A 22,486-nucleotide genomic window follows, 5' to 3' on the forward strand; every position below is an offset into this window, starting at 1 on the left:
GCAAATTGCTAACATGTTGACACGAAGATGGTGAACGACTTTGTATCTGCTAAACATCAGGATGTTAGTCTTGTCATTGTGCGCATGTTAGCACTTAGCTTAGAGCACAGAGCCACTGGCATTGCTGTAGACTCTTTTCAGTCTTGTTTCAATTGCCGTAAATGTTTGAGATGGTGCTACTGGGGCGTCAGGGGATTGCTTTATCCTAAATATTGAGATGCCATGTCTCAAAGCAAGTGGAACAAAAGATAAAAATAACTTTCACTTCTGCAGAACAGCAATTTAACCTCTGCTGCACTGCCAGACTCACTAGTGGGTTCATTAATAGATAGTTACACTGCTCAGTTTTACTCAAACTCTCAGAGCTTTAAATTCCCATATACTGTGCATTACATTAATACTGAATATAAAGAAACAAGTAGAAAATGATGTAAAAGATATGTTGAACTTGTCCTCCGGTGCAACCACGAAACAGGCATATCCTACTCTAGGTTTGAATATTTCAGTCAATGATGTGGTTCATATTTTATGACCGTAAGCATACAGTCAGTGAAAGCAATCAACATCCACTCACCAGTTTTGATTGGATAGCGTGTGTATCAAACAATATCACGGTTAAGGTACAATATGAAACCATCAGGTAGCGAAAGCCAGCAGCAGCAGGAGGTCAAGCTTGTGTCTGCAGACGGCAGCATCAGTTATCAGATTTAGCACGTTTCATATCTGCATCCAAATTCAAAAATTGCAAATGGCTATTGAGCCGTGTTCTGAATCAATATGTAATTTGTTGGCTTGGACAAGCCTGTACACTTCATAGCCTTTAGCTGTTTGGTACATTGCATTATATTGGAAGCAATGTAATGAACACCATCTTTCATTCTTGCTGCAGTATAGATTGTCATATTCAGAATCCCTCACATTTGTATGCCATTGCGAGGCAGTATTAATGTATAAAAACTTTTCTCTCGCTCTTTTCTGTGACACAGTTTGCCTGATGTTTACATTTTTTTTGGAAGGAATGTTGGAAATGCATGTTATGCTTTCTTGATGAAAAGTGACTGTTTTTTTTTTTTACATTTCTGTGTTGAATTAAAACTGGATTGAAGTTCCAAACCTCTCAGAGGCGATTTAATAGGGTGGAGGGGTTGGAGGTTGTGCTTGAACCATGTTACAGGTCTAACCTCAAAACGAGGCCTGTAGCCTTGTAACCCCAAACTTGCTGTAATGAGTGGTCTCTGAAAGCCAGCTGTGCGGCTGCTTCCACCGGGCCTCACAAAAAAACCCAGAATGATTAGATAACTACAGTGCAGCGCCATATCAAATAGTTCCAGGGATCAAATTCTCGAAAGGAGGGAGGGCACGTCTGAGAGTGTGTGTGTCCATCTGTGCATGCGTGTGTGAGGGACATAGAGAGAGGAATGAGAGATAAAGGGTGGGCAAATGGGGGGGGGGGGGGGAGCAACAGGAAGGGGCAGAACTGAGGGAGAGAGAGAAAGGGAGCGACAGAGGAGAAGGACAGGAGACAGTAGGTGGGAATGATGGGAAATGAGCGAGGGCGAAGGGGCAGACAGACAGAGAGGCACAGTCAAGGGGAGAGCAGGAGCACGAGGGGGAGAGGAGGCTGGGGGAAAAAAGAGAGAGGAAGAATAGAGAGGGGGGCTTATAGAAAGAGGGAGACACAAAGTAGAGTTAGAACTTTTTTTTTTTTTTTTCTAATGGAGAGAACTAGGAGAGGGCCGAGAGAGCTGCAGAATGGATGAAGGAGAGAGAGCGAGCGGGGTAAAAGGGGGGATGTTGACAAAGCAGCGAGACTGTGGCGAACAAAGAGAACGTGAAGAGAATGAGTCGGGGGAAACATCAAAGGGATTTTTCAGGCCCGGTTACCGGGACAACAGACATTTGCATGCGATTAGCTTTTTACATCATATTAAGAAGGGTTAGGGTGAGGGAGGGAGGGAGGGAGTGAGGAATGGAGGGGGGGGGGTGATGGAGGGAGGGAACTATAGATCATACACACACACACACTGTATGAGATAGTGAGAGAGAGAGGGGGGAAAAAGAGAAAGAAAAAGAGGGACGTTGGTCATCTCACGCGGATAAACTGACTTATAGGCAGCCAGCCAAGCATTTCTTTTGTAAATGAGAGTGCATGTTGGGGGGAGATACAGTAATATGCAGGCGCAGACATTTTGGCGAAGGGAGGTCAGAGCAGGCAGTGTGTGTTTTTTTTTTTTTTTTTTTATTTTATTTCTGCTTTGAATTCAAGTTTGACACAAATGACACAAACTGCCACCAAAAACTAACACTTTGAAACAACCTTTGAATGCAGATTTCAGATTTTACAGCGTCACATTTCCTGTTTTGCATTTTGCATTTTTTAAGGCTGAAACTGAAACGATTGGATTAGTCGTTTTCGGTCTATAAAATACCAGAAAATGGTGAAAAATGTCAATCACCGTTTCCCAAAACCCCAAGGCGGAAACCTTAAATGTCTTGGACCAACAGTCCACAACCCAAAGATATTCAGTTTGCTGTCATAGACGATTAAAGAAACCAGAAGATATTCACATTTAATAGGCTGGAACCAGAATTTTTGCATATCCTTTTATTTTGAAAATCACTCAAATATGATAAATTGATAATCAAAATAGTTCATTTCACATCTTTATTTGCATTGTTACAGCTTTCCCCCCCCACTGTATTTAACCATAAAAGTGCCAACCTCAGATTAAATATCTCTTACAGAGGAGTGACTGTAATACATAGTGTTTAAAAAGAGTAATCAAGCATCGATAAAGCAGATGTGATCACAAGGAGAATGTAAAATTAATCAAGTATACGGTTATAAGGAATATTAGTGAGTAAGTGTGATTAATAATTTACTCCCAAATTCCATCTGAATAATAGTACATACAGTATATACATGCATGCTTATACATGTATAGATATTCATAAAAGGACACAGGTGTGTATACATGTAAATATGTAAATTACAGTATATCTATGTATATTTTATACTTTATTTGTGGTCAAAAATTGATTCCCATTACACCATAACCACCTTGTTGTTTGCTCACATGCAGTGCATACATAACTCTGTCCAAAAAAAAAAAAGAAAATTTAAAAAAAAGCACCTCACACAACCTTCCCTGCAATCATAAAAGCCATTAAACATGTTTCTATGGGCACACACCCTCCGGCGTTTTTACACATGTAATATTATCCCACCATATCTCTCCTCCACCTCCCCTTCTTCCTTCCTTCCTTCCTTCCCTCACTCCTGTCTCTCCATCAATCCATGCTCCCCTCCCTCTATCTCATCTCCATCCTTTTCTCTCTCTCTCTCTCTCCCTCTCTCTCTATCCATCCATCTTCATCCCTCCCTCTTAATCTCTCCTCCTCCTTTTTTCTCCCCTTTCTTCTTCTTTCACTCCCTCCTTCCTTTTTTTTTTTTTTTTCTGTCTCTCCGGCCTGCTCTGCTCTCTCTGTGTCTCTCTGAGTGTGTGTGTGTGATGCTTCAGTGCCCTCAGTATTGTGGCTGCATTGTGCCAGTAGGCGTCGCCGCGACAGCCGTTGTCACGGCAGCATTGTGAGTGGGGGGGGTTGATGGTGTGTGTGTGTATGTGTGTGGGGTGGGGTGGGGGGGGGAGTGTATTACAGTATCAATACCCTGACACTGCGACAAAAAGGACAGCAGCCGTAGCCACATATCACTCCACCTCTGCACTCCTCCTCCTCCTCCTTCGTCTCCTTCCTCCCTCCCTCCTTGTGACCCCCCTCCTCCCTCCCACCTCCTTCCCCCCCGAATCAATTCCTCCTCCCCTCCTTTCAATTGATTTCCCACCATATCTCACTGAATATGTACATATTGATCTCCTCCTCCTCACCCCGCCTCATCCCTCACTCCTTTCTCTTTCTCTCTTTCTCTTGTTTTTACTCAAACATGTATCAGATTTCATCCCCTCCATCTATGCCCCCCTCCCCTCCACCCTCGCCCCTTATCTCACTCCATCTCCTTCTTTCTCTCACTCTCTCTCTCTCACACACACACACACACACACACACAAACACACACTCACACTTTTTACCCTCATCTTTCATTTCATCTCCCCCTATTCTTTCCCTCTCTCTGTGCCATCTCTTCTGCCCCCCCTTCACTCCTCTTTCCATCACACCTCCCTTCTCGTCTCCCTCCCTCACGGCTGTTTTTTTTTTGTTGTTGTTTTTTGTGTTTTGTGTGTGTGTGTGTGTGTGTGTGTGTGTTTGTGTGTGTGTGTGTATGTGTGTGTGTCTCTGTCTCACTCACTCTCTGCATATTAATTGGTGCATTTCTGCTGCGGCGGAGAAAACAATCAAAGCGTCAGGGGCGGGTGATGATGCCATTGTGGCAGCAGCAAACACGTACACATATGTACCATGAGCATACACACAAACAGACAAAAAGGAACACACACACACACACACACACACACACAGTACAGAATACAGTTGCAGGAACACATCAACAGACAGAGTATGCATGCATATATGCACTTGTAGACACATATATAAGCCGCTGACATGCAAAATGTGCAATGTGTGCACTCATACACACACATTGATTTACTATGTACACACACTGAGACAAGCATGCACTGCACATATGCCACTGACTTAGTCAGTCACTCTCAGATACACAATAGCAGGCTTACAATGGCTGATCCAGGAGATATGTTCTGCGTCAGCAAGGACATTTGAATTTCCCAGCCAACATTTACCTTCACACAGTGTTTGAGCACATCAAATCTAAATGTTAAAACCAAGGCCTTTAGCTGGGGAACTTTCAGACTTACAACTAACTGATATCCATCTACAGTGTGTTGGGAAAGAAAGCAAACACAGGAAGAGGTTACATCTAAATACTGTGTAGACTGAAGGCCTATTATTGGAAAGAATAAATCAAAGCATTAAAAAGTGACAGAATATAGATAAACAAAATGTACAGCAAAGGTGACATTTCTGCATCTATTACTTAACAGTGTATTGAACTGGGTTTTTGTTGTTGTGATACAATTTGTATTCTGTAACTCTCTTTGGATGAGAGGTGGTGTAAGAGGCGTGTGGGCTTCACCACTCCACACACATCCTGGCACATCCTGGCCCACATACTGTAGATTTGACTCTGCTTTTTCATTGTTGCCCTTATACTGCACGCTCGCTCATGCAAAGCCACTCACATGGAAAATGGAACGCGAGAACAATTTGTAGGAAAAACAAAAGTCCACTCTGAACTCAGTACTTCATACTTAAAATGCTGACACAGATGGAGCAGATAAAGCAGATGGCGAAAATCTAATAATAATATTTGAGTTCAATTGGGACTTGCTGAACTTGTTGAAGTAACTGTTTTCTTGACCAAGGATAATATGATACAACTCCCAAAGCACACTGAGATATGTTCCAAATCAAGATCAATCATCCAGATCAGGGATATGAATTCAAACAGATTCCCGGAAAAATCAGATGTTCATTCGGTGGGTAAGACTCACACCTGACTGTAGGCAACGTTTGCAGAACCAGAAATCTGTGATGAAAACAAACATTTCATCCTCTCTCATAGGTCTAGAGTTGGCAAGGTACTTTTTTTAATTTGAGGGCTGTAATTAAAGGGCTCATCCTCATTTCTCATCAGCCTTGTTTCCTGCAGCAGCTAAATTCAGCACAATGCTACAAAACACAGCAGGAAGATATATTAGTGACGACTAGGTGGTGAAGAAAGTAAAAGCATCTAACCGTGAAAGACATTTTTCTCTGAAGTTTTTTGGACTAACAAGCTACAAAAAAAAAGATTGAATATTTGGGGATTTTCTTTATTTTTCTTATTATTATCACATTTTCAGTCTTTGGAGAGTAGTTCAGTGGAAGGCAGATGCCACTGCTCAGGAATGCAGGTCCGTTTACAGAGCTTCGTTAGCTTGTTTTGCTACATACCACGACCTCTTCACTCTGTTCTACATTGAAGATTGTTATTTTTAATTTTGATTAAGATTTGAATCTACTAATTGTAAAGTCTACTATAAAGTCAAGAGGTTATGACCTGTGGCCTACTACTAGAACTACTCTCCAGAGACTGAAAACATGATCGCTGAGCTAGTTATTTATTCTACTTTTTTAGGACAACAAAAGTCAATGGAACAGAGGAATGCTATATATCAAGCTTTGGGTACATATTCAATACCTGTTGTATAGCCACGTTAGCCATAACAGGTTTATGAGGCGACGATATGTCAGGACTGTGTGTCTCATAGCTTGTTTTGGTGGTCTTTGGCCCTCTAGTGGCCAGAAATATCTTCAAATATGATTGTTAAGACATTGTAGTACATGAAGGTGCTCCAAACCATGGCGGCTCAAATAAGATAAGGATATGTGCACCTGCCACGACCAAGGCATCCATCCATGGCAACGGGAAAAAAGGAATCCATTGCTGTTTGTAAAGTCTGTAGAAACCACTATTCACAACGCTTGCTGTAACTTTTGATTACTTTATTAACAAAAGGTCAGTTTGTTCCATAGTGAAACTTTTACTTTAAAAAGTTTGAGTGAGTGTTTTCCCCTTTGCTTTTTTCCCCTTTGCTTTTTTTCTCTTTGCTTTTTTTCCCCCTGGGGACCTCATATGACTCCCTAAGGAGCCTTCTGGTGGTCCCCTGACCTTATGTTGGGAAACCCACATCCAAATATGTGCACTTTGTAGCTTCCCATCCTCTATGTGGCCATGTGCTTCCGGGGTGGCTCACCACAACATTTAAGGCATCTCTTGTCCCTGTCATCACTTTTAAGACACTTCAATTGGTGTGAAACTTTCCCCCCCTCAGTGTTCTTCTCCTTATTCTTTTTCCTCCTACCCCCCCGACCCCCACCCCCCAACATCCAAAAAAATGTCTTTCTAAACTGTCAGCTCCCTGCTACCCCAGATGCCATATTTAGGATACAAATGTGAAGAGATGACAGCGTTGTAAAATGGTGCCCGTGCTGAGATTATAATTAACATTTCCAACCTACATCACTCTCCCTCCCACTTCTCCTCTGCTTCTCCCTATTCACTCACTCCTGTACAATAAATGGGGAAAAAAATGCAAAGAAGAAAGGAGAGAAAGGGGAGAAGGAAAAGAAAGGGAGATGGAGGAGGAGAAGGAGGAGGAGAGAGTGAGAGAGAGAAGAGGGTGACCAAACGGAGGGAGGAGGGAGGGGGAAACGGCGTATGCTTGTATACAACCCTGATTTCCATTTTTTTCCCAACTCGTAATGTATTTAATTCAAGTGAAACGTAATCATGACGTGTCGTGTCATTAATCTCCTCGCCGCCTCTCCCGTAAGTACACTGAGTCTTTACTTTAAACATATATCCTATATCTTCATTTATCTAGTAAAATTTTATCTACCAGCATGTTTACATATACACTTTTATGCATGGTGGCATGAAACACCGGTGATGAAACATTTCCAAAATCTTTGGATTTATTGCTGTTGCCTTTTCACGAGCAACACACGGGATAATGGCCAATATAGTTGTTGTTGTTGTGTTAATTTTTCAGGGCTTTTATAATTTTAATTTTTTTTTTTTTTTTTTAAATCTTCAGTTTTGGATGTGTGTGTGCGCGCGCGTGTGTGCATGTGAGTGATTGGCATGAAGCATGTATGTATGTAACCGCGCGCTCCGGACCACTTTACGTGTGTGTCATGTATGTAAGCCGGCGTATGTGCGCGCGTGGCCGATATGCATGCAGCCTGGGAGCCTCTTATAGCCGTGACATGACAAAAAAACCCGGAGAAATGCACAGTTTCCACACAGATGTAGAAAATACTCGGTGTAAGATTTAAAACAAGTCGATTGGGGCAAGTCAACTCGGAATGAAACGCGACTTTAAAATGGTTGCAAGTGCACGAAAAGTCACTCGGAGTGGTAAAAGATGTATTTTTAAAAATTCGCGTAACTTTAACCCAAGTTCTGCACGCTACTCATATCTACCCACGCGAGGAAATCCTTTTGAAATTAGGCAGCGTTATGACCTCTTCTTCTTGATCCCATTTTAACCTCTCCGAAAAAAACGACGTTTGACCGAAAAAGTAGCTTTAAAAAAAAAAAAGAGGTATAAGTTCTCGGTGCGTAACGGAGGATTTCGATAAGGCGCAGACATATTTTCCAAAGCATAAAAGTGGATTTTTGCATGTAAGCAAGTTGATTTACAAAGCGTAATTTGTAGGTAGATGCGATTAGCTTGACTAATTCTTTTGTTGGACACACATTAGGCATTGTGTAGTGTATTGTTTTCGAGATAAGCACCGCCACTTCCATCTGTGATGTGCGCAAAAACGCACCCACGGGCTGTTATAGTGGTTTAAAAACGTTATACTTTCTCCACCTTTTACTACGATGTTTACTACAATCCGTTTAGTTGTCCTAACATCACCTCCAGTGTCTACAAGCTCAGAAAGTAGCATAGCAAGTGTGGCATGCACCGCTGTGGCCGTGTGTGTGTGTGCAAAACGTGTGTTGCCAAATTGTATTCTGTAATATAAGTTGCCGGTTTTCGTGCTGGTTTTTTAAAATGTGCGTTTTTTGGACACTGTGTCGCCTTTTGGGACGGATGTCGGTTCGGGAGATTGGCAGAGGATTCAAGATGAAATCCATGATGGCACTTTTTTTCTCCTCCCGTCCGCTCCCTGCTCGCTCACTCGTCTTTTCCCCTCCCTTAATCTTTTGTATAGAAAATTTAAGAACAAAATGGAGCAGGGGAGAGAGCGATAGATAGGCTGACATGACACACACACACGCCACCCCCCGACTTCTCCAAACTATATCCCACTGTTTATGATTTTTAATCGCATTTTTTGGAAACGGGATTGTGCGCGGACACCATCTGCGGGCAGGGTTAATCTCATTTTAGTGGGGGGTGTTTATTAGTGCATTGTTTGTTGATGGTTATTTATTTCATTAATGTGCCTCTAATTGAGATGGCCGCGAGAGAGAAGAGGGGAAAGAGCGACTGAAAATGGTTGCACGTTATTGACGCACATCATAGGGGCGAGGAGGAAATTCCTCTTGAGATAAGGCGCAGACGTGTCATCTGGGTTGACCAAAGACACTCCCGTCGCCTTCTCTATATCCAATGGAATATGTTTAGGGATCCTGAAATGCCCTATTTTTATATCCACTCAAAATGTCACACTTTTGAGAGCATGTGCATGGTGGAAGTAGGTTGACATTGCTGGTTTGTCCTATAATCAGGGATGTTGTGGAGGGTCCTGAAACTCCACATACATTTTTTTAAATTGTTTTTAAAGCTTTTTGAGCTGATATCCTGTGAATGACAGGAATCTGAACTACACATCATCTGAAAAAAATCAGATGCAAGTTGAGGGTTGATGTTCCCTGTGAGGAAATTAGAGGGAAAATTTGGAAAAGTGTATACATGTTTATTGACATTAATTGTGACTATTACCTACTAGAGTGACTTTGGGCTACTACAGCTGACTTTGTTCAGTCTAACTATAAGACCAGCATCTCAGAGTAATATTTTTATCCCCCGGTAAACAATTAAACATGAAAAGACTCCCTCTCCCCCTCTCCAGCCCTACAGGTTGCCTACTTCTTGATATAAGTATGATGATTTCATGTTAAGCCCCTTGCAAATGCTCATCAGGAACCTTGTGTACTAATGAATATGAAACACTGACCCTATATGTTAAAAAGGGACTAATGGATTTCGGGCCTCTCTCTCTCTCTGCTCTCAAGTAGTATCCTCCTCCTCCACTGCTACCATCAACGCCGCCTCCTCCCCATCTTTGCACATACTGTACTGCACTTGAGGGGGCACACACACCCCATCCAGGTGGCTCTTGGGGAAGAGATTGTACGTGAAGGAGAAACAGACAGAAAGACAGAGGGAGAGAGAGTAAAAGGGAGAGGAGTGTAGCACCAATCAAGGCTTCTGATTGATATAATTGGGTCATTAGTGCGCTGCGGGAGAGGCACCTGCTTGCCCTCAGTTAGAGAGAATCTACTGCATTGTGACATTTTGAGACTGTTGAGAGTTCTGCTGGCTGCTCGGGATTAGTGTGTATTTAGAGCATTAGGATCTTACTTAAATAGTACACTACTTGGTATTGAGTTTTCAGACCAGTTTCAAACCAATTTTTCGGTGGGCAGGTACTGTAGATATAGTTTACTTCCCCTCCTTTTTTTCCCTTCCTCCTTTTTGACCAACTAAAATCATAATGTTCAGGCGGCGACAAGAGCTAAGCAGGTCACAGCAGCAGAAGGAAGGCCCGCTGTGATTTAAAACAGCGGGTCAAGCAAAAGATAGTACTGGAGCACGTCAAGATGAGATGTTGAGCAGAAGAAGCCTAAAGGCCTAAAGGTTTATTAAGGCCGTCTGAATGTATAAAGGCGATGAAACAGAGTAGTTGTTTGCCCAGAAGTCGAAGTGGGATAAGTGCTGGATACAAAAAACAATTATACTAGGAAACAAGGATTACACACACACACACACACACACACACTGCATTGTCCTCAGGTCTAACTCAGACACATTAACAAAAGTAAAGTGAGCTCTGATTCAGTGTGCAGGTCCTCCGGTTATCGTGGTATCATAGTGAAGGTATTAAGGCATCAGTGCGCTCCAACTCCAACTGAAATGCTTGTCAAACGGTCCAACCGCATCTGAAACCCTGTCCTCACACGTCTTCTTGATGATGATTATAGAAGGGGGGTTACGTCTGACAATATCTGTAACTTACCGAAACCACTTCAGCCAGGCGAGAAAAAATGTACCTCTTAAGCTCTCTGTATAAAATCCCTCCCTTCTCTCTACGGTGGCACTTCTGTCGTCCAACATGGTCACACAACAAGTTCTTTTCAGGATACTCTCACCTTTCCACTCTCAAATCCCCCTGAAGGAGACAATAAAGTTACTTCCAAGCATTCTTTACACGCTTTCAAGGTGCCCTTGAGCAAGGCATCACCTCAAAAACTACACCAAGATTTGCTCCCATATATAAAAGTGTAGCTGAGCGTGTGTAAAGAAAGGTGTTACTAAGAAAGAGAACACATGCGCTGTAAATTTCCCCAGGGTGAATAAAGAATCAACCTGTGTTAACAGTTGCTATTTTTTTCTATAGTAGGCTCTTAAAGGTGCTCATGTCTGATATATGTGATACACTTATTCCTTAAGGAGGTCACAGTGTAGAGTCAGGATCCCTTCAGTCTGTGGGTTGATGTCTGGGATTAAAGACGCCTCAGAGGAGTGTCCCAATAATAATCTTGATTTGATTGACAGTTTTTTAGTACATACATTTGAATATTTAACTAGTAAACCGTATTCAATGTATGTATTTATTTCACCTGTGGGATGCACGATTGTTCTCTCTTTAGCTCGTCTCTCAGCCGCTTCAGGTGATCCCTGAATGTGCACAGATAAGCCTTTTAGCAAGAACACATCCAGTGATTTGCTTATGACATTTGCATGCTCCAAACCAATTCTTCTTTTAAGGCTTCCGTCTTGTAATCCTGTATCACACAAGTCAGTCAAGCTTCTCAGCGCTTCCGCTCATTGCTTTAGACACAGCGAGGCCAGTACGACTTGGAGAGAGAGTCTGGTTTCTTTGCCGAGATGCTGTGATGTTTCCAACGTTCATACTCGCCTGCTCAGATCTGGCACCGTCGCGTCTCGCTCCCAGTTCGGGCGCTCTGGAGGAGGAATTCATTCAAGAAGTAGCAGGAGCAACAGATTGAGAGTAAGGGAGAGTAAGAGGAGGGGGGGGGGGGGAATTAAGTGGTAAGGTTAGACAGAAAGAAAGTGGTAGATGAAGGGTTGGAACTGTTTTTCACAGGATTTTTTTTTGCGGGTGGCCTCCCCAGATCTAGGAGAAGATGAAAGAGCTGATGACAGATTGAGAGTCTATATCCTTTTCATACAACATTTTCCACTAGCTCACAACAAAACTATGAAAAAGGTCACTCATGTGTCAAGTTGTTTGCCATTTGATTGACACTTTTAACCAAGAGTAAAGTGAGAAGCTTTAGTTTTTGTTTCTGTGGGCCTTTTAAGAGCCATTCCCATGAACCAAAAAAGATACATAATGTCTTTGCATAGAAGACATCAGTGATATCGTTACAGTCAGTGGTGGAAGCACAATGGGAGACTTTACTCCTTATCACTGCTGAAGCTGAAGATGAGGGGAGGGGAAGAGCGCAAGCCAGACAAAGTTGGAGAAAAGCAGAGAGAGTGAAGCGGAGGGGTTCAGGGAAAGGTGAAGTAAAGGAAATGAATACTGTCTGTGGGGATGTTCGCCACGTGACCACGCGATAAAAACCACAGGACCAAATTATACTGTACCACACAGAGAGTGGACTCCCCTCTCTTTCCTCCGCTATCACTCATCCACTATTTCATACACTTTTTTTTTTTTTTTTGTGGTCAGTCTATCATACACCCACTTATCCCCAAAGGACACCTCACCTCGCACTCACTTCATCACATGAGAGTTCAAGTAATACAGCGCGAAGAAAGATACACTTGTAAGGATTCAAAGACTTTCTCTCTCTCTCTCTCTCACACACTCTCTCACACACACACACACACACACACACACACACACACACACACACACACACAGCTTCAAGAAACACAATTTACTTTATACCCTAAGGCCCGGGCCTCAGACCTTGAAGATGCCTATTTTTAGGTAAATGTGCAACATATACACACACACACAAAAAAACTTGATAAGTTATAAAAGACAACTCAGAGAAGAAACTAATGTTACAATCAACGGCTATACACACACTCTTAATATAAAGCCTGTACCACACATTTGCATTCCTATCATTTAGGTAAAGCTAAAGAGATATAGTACTTCCTGCCCACACACACACACACACACACACACACACACTATTAAAAACACTAAGTGAAAGGTATTCACGCCCTCCCATTTACAATTATGATGTGTAGCTTGTCAGCATGTACAAACCTGCGCACAATAAAACTGCAGTGGATATTTACACAATGACATCAAAACCCCCCAAAATAAACTTGTCTGAACATATTGTGCTCCTACTCCCTTGGCAACTATTTATCAGAGATGTGATGTATGACTCAGCAACCCACCACCCCCCCCCACCCACCCACCTACGCACACACACACCTTATGACACAAGTACATGGATTAATTATCAGTACTAATAAAATGCTGTGTGTTTTTTTTTTTTTTGAGGAGGGAGAGAGGGAAAAAAGAAAGTTGGCATAGTGACCTCTTGTCATAAAAACAAGTGAAGGTTTCCAGTGAAGGTAATTCAGTACTTCAAATCTGTTATCGCAGTGCCCACAACGTTAAACTGCAATTACTGTAATGACAACATCATGGCTATGCTTAACACAACAACGATATGCTTTTAAGCTGTCATTACCGTGTGAATTGCAATGTTACGTTGCTATGTGCACGCTGGAAGTTTCAGGGTCAGAGAAAAAGCGATTAAAAAAAATAAAATAAAAAATCAGTGGTAAATGACATGACAGGGAAATCTATTTTTTCTTGCTTCTCACTTTTTGTACAGTATATGGTGTCAACATGTCTTGACTGTATGATTTAGGTGAATCACATTTGGCATGACAGAACACATTTCCATGATGTACTTTTCTGATTCAGATTCAGTATCATTTAATTTGCAGACTGGGAATGGATTGCCTTTGTTGATAATGTGGATAAACGTGTCTCCGACCACGTCTGAAGGTGGTTTAGGTGAATGGTTCTTCAGTATGTTTCTCGGTTCATTTACACCTGGATTTTATGTGCTTCTGCTCCACCACACTCTGAATCTGATTCTATCCCTCTTCTGCCCCAGCCCCCTTCCCTGCATCCTTTGCTGCACCTTATCTCCTTCTCTCCATCTATCCAAATTTTCTTTATTGGCATGACAGGGCCGGTGGTTGGCGACAGCCACCGTCACGGTGGAACAATGCATTGTGATGGTGATATTCATATGATAATGCCATCAGTCTTAACACTGCTGCAGATACATTTAGATAGCCAGACTCCTTTTTCTTTATTTTCCCATTCTCTCTCTCTCTCTCTCTCTCTCTCCCTCTCTCTCTCTCTAGATGTATATTTCTATGTGTTGACTTTTCAAATGGTTTTTAAATTAGTTGTTCTCCCTTCATGTTATGCCCCAGCCTGCCACTCCACCACTCTCATATCTCTTCTATTCTCTGTTCCAGCATGTCTGTCTTTTTGCGTTTTTTATTTTTCTCCCCCCCTTTTTTCCCCTCAACATCATGTTGGCAATCACATTAATCATTTCAATCACATGGCATCTGACTATATGCTTTAAGCTGCCTAGTTTGGAAGTGCACTATATGCTCACTCCGTCTCTCTTTTTTTTTCTCTGTCTGCCTCCTTTCTCATTTTTGCTCTTCGCCATGTTGGCAGGGCCCAATCTACCAGCTGATATCAGCATTCCCTGGCACTCTGCCAACTGGCAACACTGCAGGAGAGAAAGAAAGAGAGAGGGAGAGAATGAAAGAAAATTAGTGAATAATAGACGGAGGGAGGGAGCGAGAGAATGAGAGGGGGATGGGAGGAGTATGAATCAGGGAGAGCAAGAAAGACAGAAGAGAAAGGAAAGACAGTGAGCGAAAGAACAATAATAATGGATTAAGAAAGGACTCAGTGTGTGTATGTGTGTATGTGCATGTGTGTGTGTCTGTGGTTGTGTGTTTATGTGATTGATATGGTGTGATATCCCTGTGAGTCATAGCTGAGCTAAAATGTCAACTGGCTACACGAGAATCTCTTTGTCATCCAGACTCTTTCACTCACTCACACATACACACACACACACACACATACACACACACAAACACACAAACATAAATAAACCCAACAGATCATATAAACACATATGTGACCATACCGCCATGTGAACACAAATATGGACGACACACCTGCAAACACAGATGTTCCATTGTTTTGCCACAATGATTGATGACCTTTTGTTTTGTTGTGGGCGCTTCTGCTGCTTCTCAACTCAACTAAATGACGGACGAAAACAGCCGATGTGCATAAATCCAGTTTAACTGATGCAAACTGCTGTGCACTCAAAATATTTGGGTGTGTGAGCATGCTTGGCCAAATGCTTATGTGTTCAATATTCTGTATATCACACTTTACATTTTAGCTGACTCCGTTATCTTGAGTGACAGTTGCAGCACAGTAAACACAACAGTAGAATAAGCTTACATTTGTACATTACTTAACCATGAATAAGCACTGTGTGGGTCAAAGGAGCCACACCCAGGTAATAACTTTAATAAATATCACTGTGTGTAAGTGCAGACACGCTGTACTGTGTGTGTGTGTGTGTGTGTGTGTGTGCATGTATGTGTGTACAGTCCTGATTTAAGCCAAAAGCTGCTACTGTATGAGTGTACAGGAAGGGTGTGTGGGGAAGTCAAAACATCTCGCGCCCATCCTGTTTGGGACAGTCCATGTCCTGTGTTGGTGCCCTTAACTCCTAAACACAGACTGACACACACACACATAAAGAAACACACCGATGCACATTCACACTCTGGCTAATCATCCCATATGTGCTTACAGTATGCTGGAGTGCATTGTGAACGCATGCAGAAGGAAGAACAGGTGCACACCTGTTACACATTCAAGCATAAGCATACACCTACGCAGACTGAAGAGTAAATGAAGATCAAATAAAGATTTGCATGGTACTAAACATTTACATGCATTAAAACACATTCAAAACGCTTTTATAATGAGTGTGCATTTTATTCGCTATGATTAGCATTTATGATGGAATACATAGAAAAGAGTTTTAGTCAGAGTCTTGAGTGCAAATTGCCTTTTATCCTATTCCTGCTACCTGCAGTTCATTGCTTAGTATTTCAAAAGCATTTCCACCTACACTGACATTGATATTGTTAATTTACTTAAAGTCTTTAGTTGGATAATAGCTTCAATGATGCGCTAAAATGTATTTTTGCCAGTTTTTTAAATACAACTGAATTTCAAGTATAACAATTACTTATATAAGTGAAGTTCCTCGTTTGTCATCATGAAGTCATTAACTTTATTTTGTTGTTTTTTCCCCAGAAGATTAAAGGAGGAGGCTGCCACAGAAGTGTGTCCCCCCTCAGCCAAGATCCTAAAGAATGGCATAACACCACACACACTGCTGGTAAGTCTTTACTGTTCATACACTATCCTGCATATACAACTGCATTCATACACAGACATATGAACCTGTTAAGCATACAAATGCCACCTGATAATGTCTTCTTTATGGCTATTTTCCAATTTGGCTAACGTCATCTTACAGTTAAAGAGAATTATGCTCAACATGCTAATTTAACCTTTCCTGTAGGTTTTTAAGTTGTAGCTCCTCTTAAGTCATCATCCCACTCACTATCTGTCTCTCTTCTTCTCTGTCTGTGTTTTGTACTGATAGAGGATGGATTCTCCGCCAGAGTGTGTGTTGTCTCTTTCTTGTGAGCAGCCCCAGTCTCCCCCAACACTGCCATCCCTGGATCACAGTCCCCAGGCCTCCTCTCTTCACACCCAGCTCTCTCTACCTAACAGTCCAGTTATCCTGCCCATTCAGAGCCCCGAACCTTCCCCCCAGAGCCCTGACACCACACCTTATTTCAACCTTTCCCCCTTCCCCCTCCACGAAGACAATAATAACAATCACCATGATGTTGATGAAGAAGATGACGAGGAAGAGCTGGATGGCGTTCCTCCATCCCCAACCCCAGCAGTGGCTTTGTTCCCAGGAGGAGGCGGACAAGAAGCCGGATGCAGCCCTTGTTTGGACTCCTCTCCCCCAGTCACACCTTCGGCACCACTCCTTGGGTTTGGAGCTCTGGAGCTGGCCCTTTCATCAGGGCAAAGTGCAAACTGCAGTGATGAGTTGGATCTCCAGCTCTTCCAGAAGGACACCGTCACCAGGGCGATACCTGGAGTAGGAGGGGCTTCATCAGGGCCTGCGCTCAGGTTTCCCTGTCATGTGTGTGGGAAGAGATTCAGATTCCAAAGCATTTTGTCTCTTCATGCTCGAGCTCATAGTCTGGACCGGGACCGCCGAACTTCAGCCCTCTACCGAGCTGGACTCCCCTCAGCCCCCCTAAAGCAGCACCTTAAGGTCCGACAGAACCACAAGGACATAATCCAGAACCATCGAAGTCACCCTAGCCAACGCTTACTGACAGGGACTCTCATCCAGCATCTGACAGAGGAAGATGATGTTGATGGTGAGGTCAAAGGTCTAGATGATGAGCTACATACAGACCAGAATCCACACTTTCTGCTGGATGACAGCACACCATTGACCCCTCCACTTACTGAGGACCCTGTTTCTGTGACCTCACCCTATTCTTCTAATCCTCCTACCATAGGGGAGGCTGCATCCACACTAATAGCGCCTACGTTTCGCTGTCATGCCTGCAAAGGAAAATTCCGTACAGCTTCGGAGTTGGCGCGCCATGTCCGCATTCTCCACAACCCGTATAAATGCACTCTTTGTCCTTTCTCTGCCAGCCAAGAAGAGAGCCTGGCATCTCATTTGCAGGAGTGCCACCCTTCCCCTGAGGTATCTGCTCTGCCCCCGGCCTTCAATTCCAGGCCAATCATTGCAAACCCAGACACTCCTCTGCCTACTCCAACCCATACCCCAGCTCCAGCCCCAAGTACTCCCCAGTTGACATCAGCAACAACAGTAGCTGCATCCCCCGCACTGCCAGCATTTCGCTGTGAAACTTGTGGACAGCGGTTTACCCAGTCTTGGTTCCTCAAAGGACACATGCGAAAGCACAAAGACTCCTTGGACCATAAGTGCCAGGTATGCGGCCGTGGCTTCAAGGAGCCTTGGTTCCTCAAAAATCACATGAAAGTACATCTCAACAAGCTTGGGCTGAAAGCTGGGCTGGGAACCCTTGGGGGACCAGGAGGTGCTGAGCAGCAGGCCAAAGGCTCTGCAAGTAATCAGTCTCTTAACGCCCTCTACTCTAGCCTCCTTTTGGCCCAGAGAGGAGGGGGCAGAGGTGGACAAGGAAGATCAGACAGGGACACTGGAGGCAGAATGGGGATGGGCTCAAGCAAGTCTGCCATCCTGGGCTACCTGGGGTTGCCTAGTGATGGCAGTGGGGCCAGCTGTATGGAGAGACTCCAAGCTGTGGCTCAAGTGGCAGAGATGGGAAATGGTGGTGGTGGCAGCGTTGCTGGCTCAGGAGGAGGGGACCCAGGAAGAGGAGGGGGAGCGACTAGAGGAGGGGGCACAGGTGACATCACAGCATCAGTATCTGATGGAGGGGACCAGGCAACTTGGTGGCAGCTGGTGGCTCGCAGCCTGGCAGTTGCTCAGCAACAGCAGCAGAGGCCCCATCAGCGAGGCCAGCAGCAAGGCCAGCGAGGCCCAGGTCGCAGCTCTGTGATAACTGAGGCTGATCAAGTAAGAGCCTATCTTGGAGGCCTGGATCCAAGAGAGGAGACTGCAGGAGCAGGAGGGCCATGGGAATGCCCGGACTGTGGAAAGCTATTCCGCAGCCTGCAGCAGGTGGTGGTTCATGCTCGTGTTCACACTCAAAAGCCCCAGAAAACTGGTGGTGGTGAGGAAGAGGGGAGTGGTAGTCGTAGAGGAGCAGGGCTTGGAAGAGGCAGCAGTGAATCTCAGCTAAACAGTGGTGGATCCCAACAAATAGGAGACCTGAGACAGGAATCTAAACTACACAGTAGTGGAACACAACAAGCAGGAGCAGCTACGGGATTTCACTCTGTCATCTCAAGCTTCAAAGGTTACAATCACATCTGTTTTTTTCTGCTTAGTATTTTGGGTTTGGTTATGTTTGTTTGCTCATATGGGTGTTATTATCACAAGAGTATATTATTTTCATATTGCTTTTCTGTTGTAAATAAAAGCCTCCGTGAGGCCCCTCACACCAGTTGTTATCTTTACATTTCTTCCACTTGCAGGAGAAAATGGTATGACAGCACTCTCCTCCATACCTTCAGTTCCCACCAGGGAGCGAGTGCGTGGTAGAGGGATAAAAGACTGCCCCTACTGTGGTAAAGCCTTCCGTTCATCACACCATCTCAAAGTGCACCTGAGAGTTCACACAGGTGAGAAACTGCTCTGAGTCTAATAAACCAGATTTACTTTTTCAACCTTTATAAATCCCTGGAGGGGTTTCACTTAGCATCACTTTTACAGGACTACCCTTTTTTTCCTTTTTTACACACTCACCTGGGAGAGCTGACCAGCACTAATCATAGCCATCTACTGCAGGCAACTAAGCAGCTCCACGAGAGCAACTCATGGTTAAGTGCCTTGCTCGAGGGTATATTAACAGTAAGATTTGTGGAAAGGAAGAACCTTGCATGTTAACTTTTCCAATCTGATTTGTCAGGTCTCCAGGGATTAAGAGAGGTAAAATCTCACCTCTCTCACCAGCATTTAACCTTCCCCCAGAGAACATTTTCTCTTTCATTTTAATTAAATAGTACTTTATTTTTTCTTAACTGGATATTAACTGTAAATTGTGCGAAGAAAGATAATTTGGCCTTGTAGCATGTTTTTTTAGATAAAGAATAATGATTTTTGATGTCATAACACTATGACATTAAATATATACTCACAGATTATTCATTAATAACATTTATCTTAAATCTTTCTGAGATTCATATTTTCTGACCTTATTCTGAGTCTGTAGGGGTGTCCTGTGTTTATGCTCTACTGATTCTGACCTGCCACACTGTAAATGAATGATTCATAAGATTTTGTCAGTATGAGTCACTGTAATTTCTAAAATTATTTATCATAGTTTGACGTATTTGATCAGTATTAAGACCCGTCTTCCATTTTCTGCGACACCATCACCAATCTTGAGCAGCTGGTAACTGGGGCATATCCAAGTCTTTACAGAGAGACAATAGCCAAAATGCATTCAATTTAGTCTATATAGTATTGCCATCATGAGTACTAATCTATAGCTGACAGGACCTATCACATCACAGCTAGATTATTTAAGATAGCATACAGCTCTCATGCACTATTGCTTCTCCTTGCCATCAAGTGATTACCACATGGTCAGTAATTTAAGTGAAGGCATCAAATTATAATACTCTCTTGATATTACTGTCCTCTTGAGAATATCAGTGCCTCTAGAGACTATCCATTATTTTTTGCCTGAGCAGCACAAGCCAAGCAAATTGTTCATACTTCTACACGTGCATCTGCATTCATCAATAGAGCAGTGTTATCCTTGTGTGATCAGTTTTTTGTTCATGTTAATAAGATAATTTACGCTTTTCATAGGTAATACATTTCCTACTCTCGATATGCCTCCAGTATGATGCCCCCTACTTATTATCTATGCCAACCGTGTCATTTTTAATCAGTGATGGAATACTGCCATCTCCCTTTAAAACATGTAATTACATCTCCCACTCGACAGCATTCAGGACCATACCAGTGATTTTGCAAGTTATAGCTCCTCAAATATAACTGATAGCTATTTTCAGAGACTGTTAGTCTTTTAGATTTTTAAATCTTTTTTCCTACCCTTCGACTTTCCAGGCAATCATTGTCTTATATTAATTTCTGTATGGTATGAAAATCTATTAGCTAGATTCCTGGAACTACACCTGTAAAGTTTACAGTGGTGATTTGAAGTTTTTTTTAAAGCATACTCATCCTTTTTTAAATTTTAATTCAGTTGGTTAGGCACCATTAGGCATTACCTGTATGCAAATGCCAAAATAGTTTTCCCAATCTAATTTTGTTAATCTTACTTTCTCTAGGTGAGAGACCCTACAAATGCCCCCACTGTGACTATGCGGGTACCCAGTCCGGCTCACTGAAGTATCACCTTCAGCGGCACCATAGGGAGCAACGCAACGCCTTGTCAGCCTCCTCCAATTCCTCCTCCACTGGGCTCACCTCCACTATCAACAGTCTGACCTCTGGAACCCCTGGGCTGGTCAAGCAGCGCCGATCCCAACCCAATCACTCCCCAGTAAACCGAGGCCCAACTGATACCCCCACCTCAAGGCCCAATCAGCAGTCTTGGCTCCTGGGGCTTCCAGACCAGCGGGAGCATCGTAAGGCCTTGGCGGCTCTAAGGGATGTTGACTTGGAGACCCAGTACAGGTATTTGTCTGGGGTGATGGGAGCGCTTTACCAAGGTGGAATGGAAGGAGGCTGGATCAGGGAGTCTCCCCCACCGAAGGCCCCCAAAGTGTCCCGACGTAAGCCCCTTACCACTAGCCGAATGGTTCAGCCATTGGGTGACAAGGAAGGGCCTGCATCTTCAACTCAAGAGGGTGGGTTTGAACCCCTGGATCTGTCCCGTCGTCCCTCTCCTGGCCTCGGAGGGATGGAAGAGGATGGAGTCATTAGCGTAGGGGATGGAGGAATTGGTGGTGGTGATGATGGGGGAGGGGATAGTTCAACAGGGGTCAAACTGAGCCAGTGTTTGTTCTGCCCTTTCCGCACATCCTCAGCGGAGCTGATGGCCATGCATCTTCAGGTCAACCATACCAGTAAGTCCAGACGGAAAAGGGGTTCTTCAACCACCTTAGATGATGACAGAGCCCCAAAGGCCACCATGCCTCGGATTGATCATTCTGAACTTGACTCCCATGGCATATGGAGGCATGTGAGTGAGGTTGAGTCCCAGTCCCTCATGGGAGAATGGTCCTCAACCCAAGCCCAGAACATCAATGGGCTCTCTCAGGATGCAACAGAACATCTGGTTGATGGCCTTGACCACCCAGACTCCAACATGGCTTCAGTACCCAATACTTTAAGTGATGGTCTGGCTCTCAAGGGGAAGATAGAGGAAGATGAGGATGACCAAGAGGAGGAACTGGAAGAAAATTTAGAGAGTAGCAGTCTGGAGGATTCACCAGAACCGGACAAGGATATGAGGATGTCCTTTGCTCTCTCACCAGTCCTGAGCTCCAACCACATAGTGGGAGAGGAGGATAAAGTCTTAACAGATTAGAATCATATTGGATGGCACCCTTTAAGTTTGAGAGTTGGGTTCAACTACACTTCAAGAATTAAAAGAAGGGGTGGGAAGCTTTACAGAAAGAAAAGGGGTTAACAGTTAAATTAATATTTGCCCCTTTATACTTTAAGTTGTGGATAGAGGAAGATTCTTGACTCCTGATGTTTTAGAGGGTTATGAAAAGAATGGAAAGAAAAATCACATTATGTTCCCGATGACATTTTTTGTCTACTTCAGTTCTGACTTCTGACTTCCTGTACAAAGGAGCATGAATGCATCTTTTCAGGACTTTTCGGCCACTTTTTCTATCCCGTTTTTTTTTTCAAGCTTCACTCCAAGATGGATTTTTAAGATGGAGTCCAATTTGATAAAAGAAAGTAACATGTATATGATCCTGTATCATTCCAGAGTCATGCATTTATTCAACA

General features: G+C 43.4%; 1 protein-coding gene across 1 annotated transcript; it reads left to right on the top strand.

Moving 5' to 3' along the window:
• The first annotated feature begins 7,338 nt into the window (after positions 1–7,338).
• znf219 (zinc finger protein 219) lies at positions 7,339–22,274 on the top strand. Its single transcript, XM_053343489.1, has 5 exons — positions 7,339–7,348; positions 16,147–16,231; positions 16,502–18,842; positions 19,021–19,167; positions 20,848–22,274. The coding sequence occupies exons 3-5, from the start codon at positions 16,505–16,507 to the stop codon at positions 22,050–22,052; spliced, it is 3,690 nt and encodes a 1,229-aa protein (XP_053199464.1). The 5' UTR covers positions 7,339–7,348; positions 16,147–16,231; positions 16,502–16,504; the 3' UTR covers positions 22,053–22,274.
• The last annotated feature ends 212 nt before the right edge of the window (positions 22,275–22,486 follow it).

This window comes from Scomber japonicus, chromosome 22 (assembly GCF_027409825.1).
Source record: "Scomber japonicus isolate fScoJap1 chromosome 22, fScoJap1.pri, whole genome shotgun sequence".
NCBI lineage: Eukaryota > Metazoa > Chordata > Actinopteri > Scombriformes > Scombridae > Scomber > Scomber japonicus.

Excerpts from the sequence above, each read along its gene's own strand:
- znf219 (XM_053343489.1), top strand. The coding sequence starts at position 16,505 with ATGGATTCTCCGCCAGAGTGTGTGTTGTCTCTTTCTTGTGAGCAGCCC. Across the intron at positions 18,843-19,020 it reads TGTCATCTCAAGCTTCAAAG|GAGAAAATGGTATGACAGCA; the intron begins GTTACAATCACA and ends TTCCACTTGCAG. Across the intron at positions 19,168-20,847 it reads GCACCTGAGAGTTCACACAG|GTGAGAGACCCTACAAATGC; the intron begins GTGAGAAACTGC and ends TACTTTCTCTAG.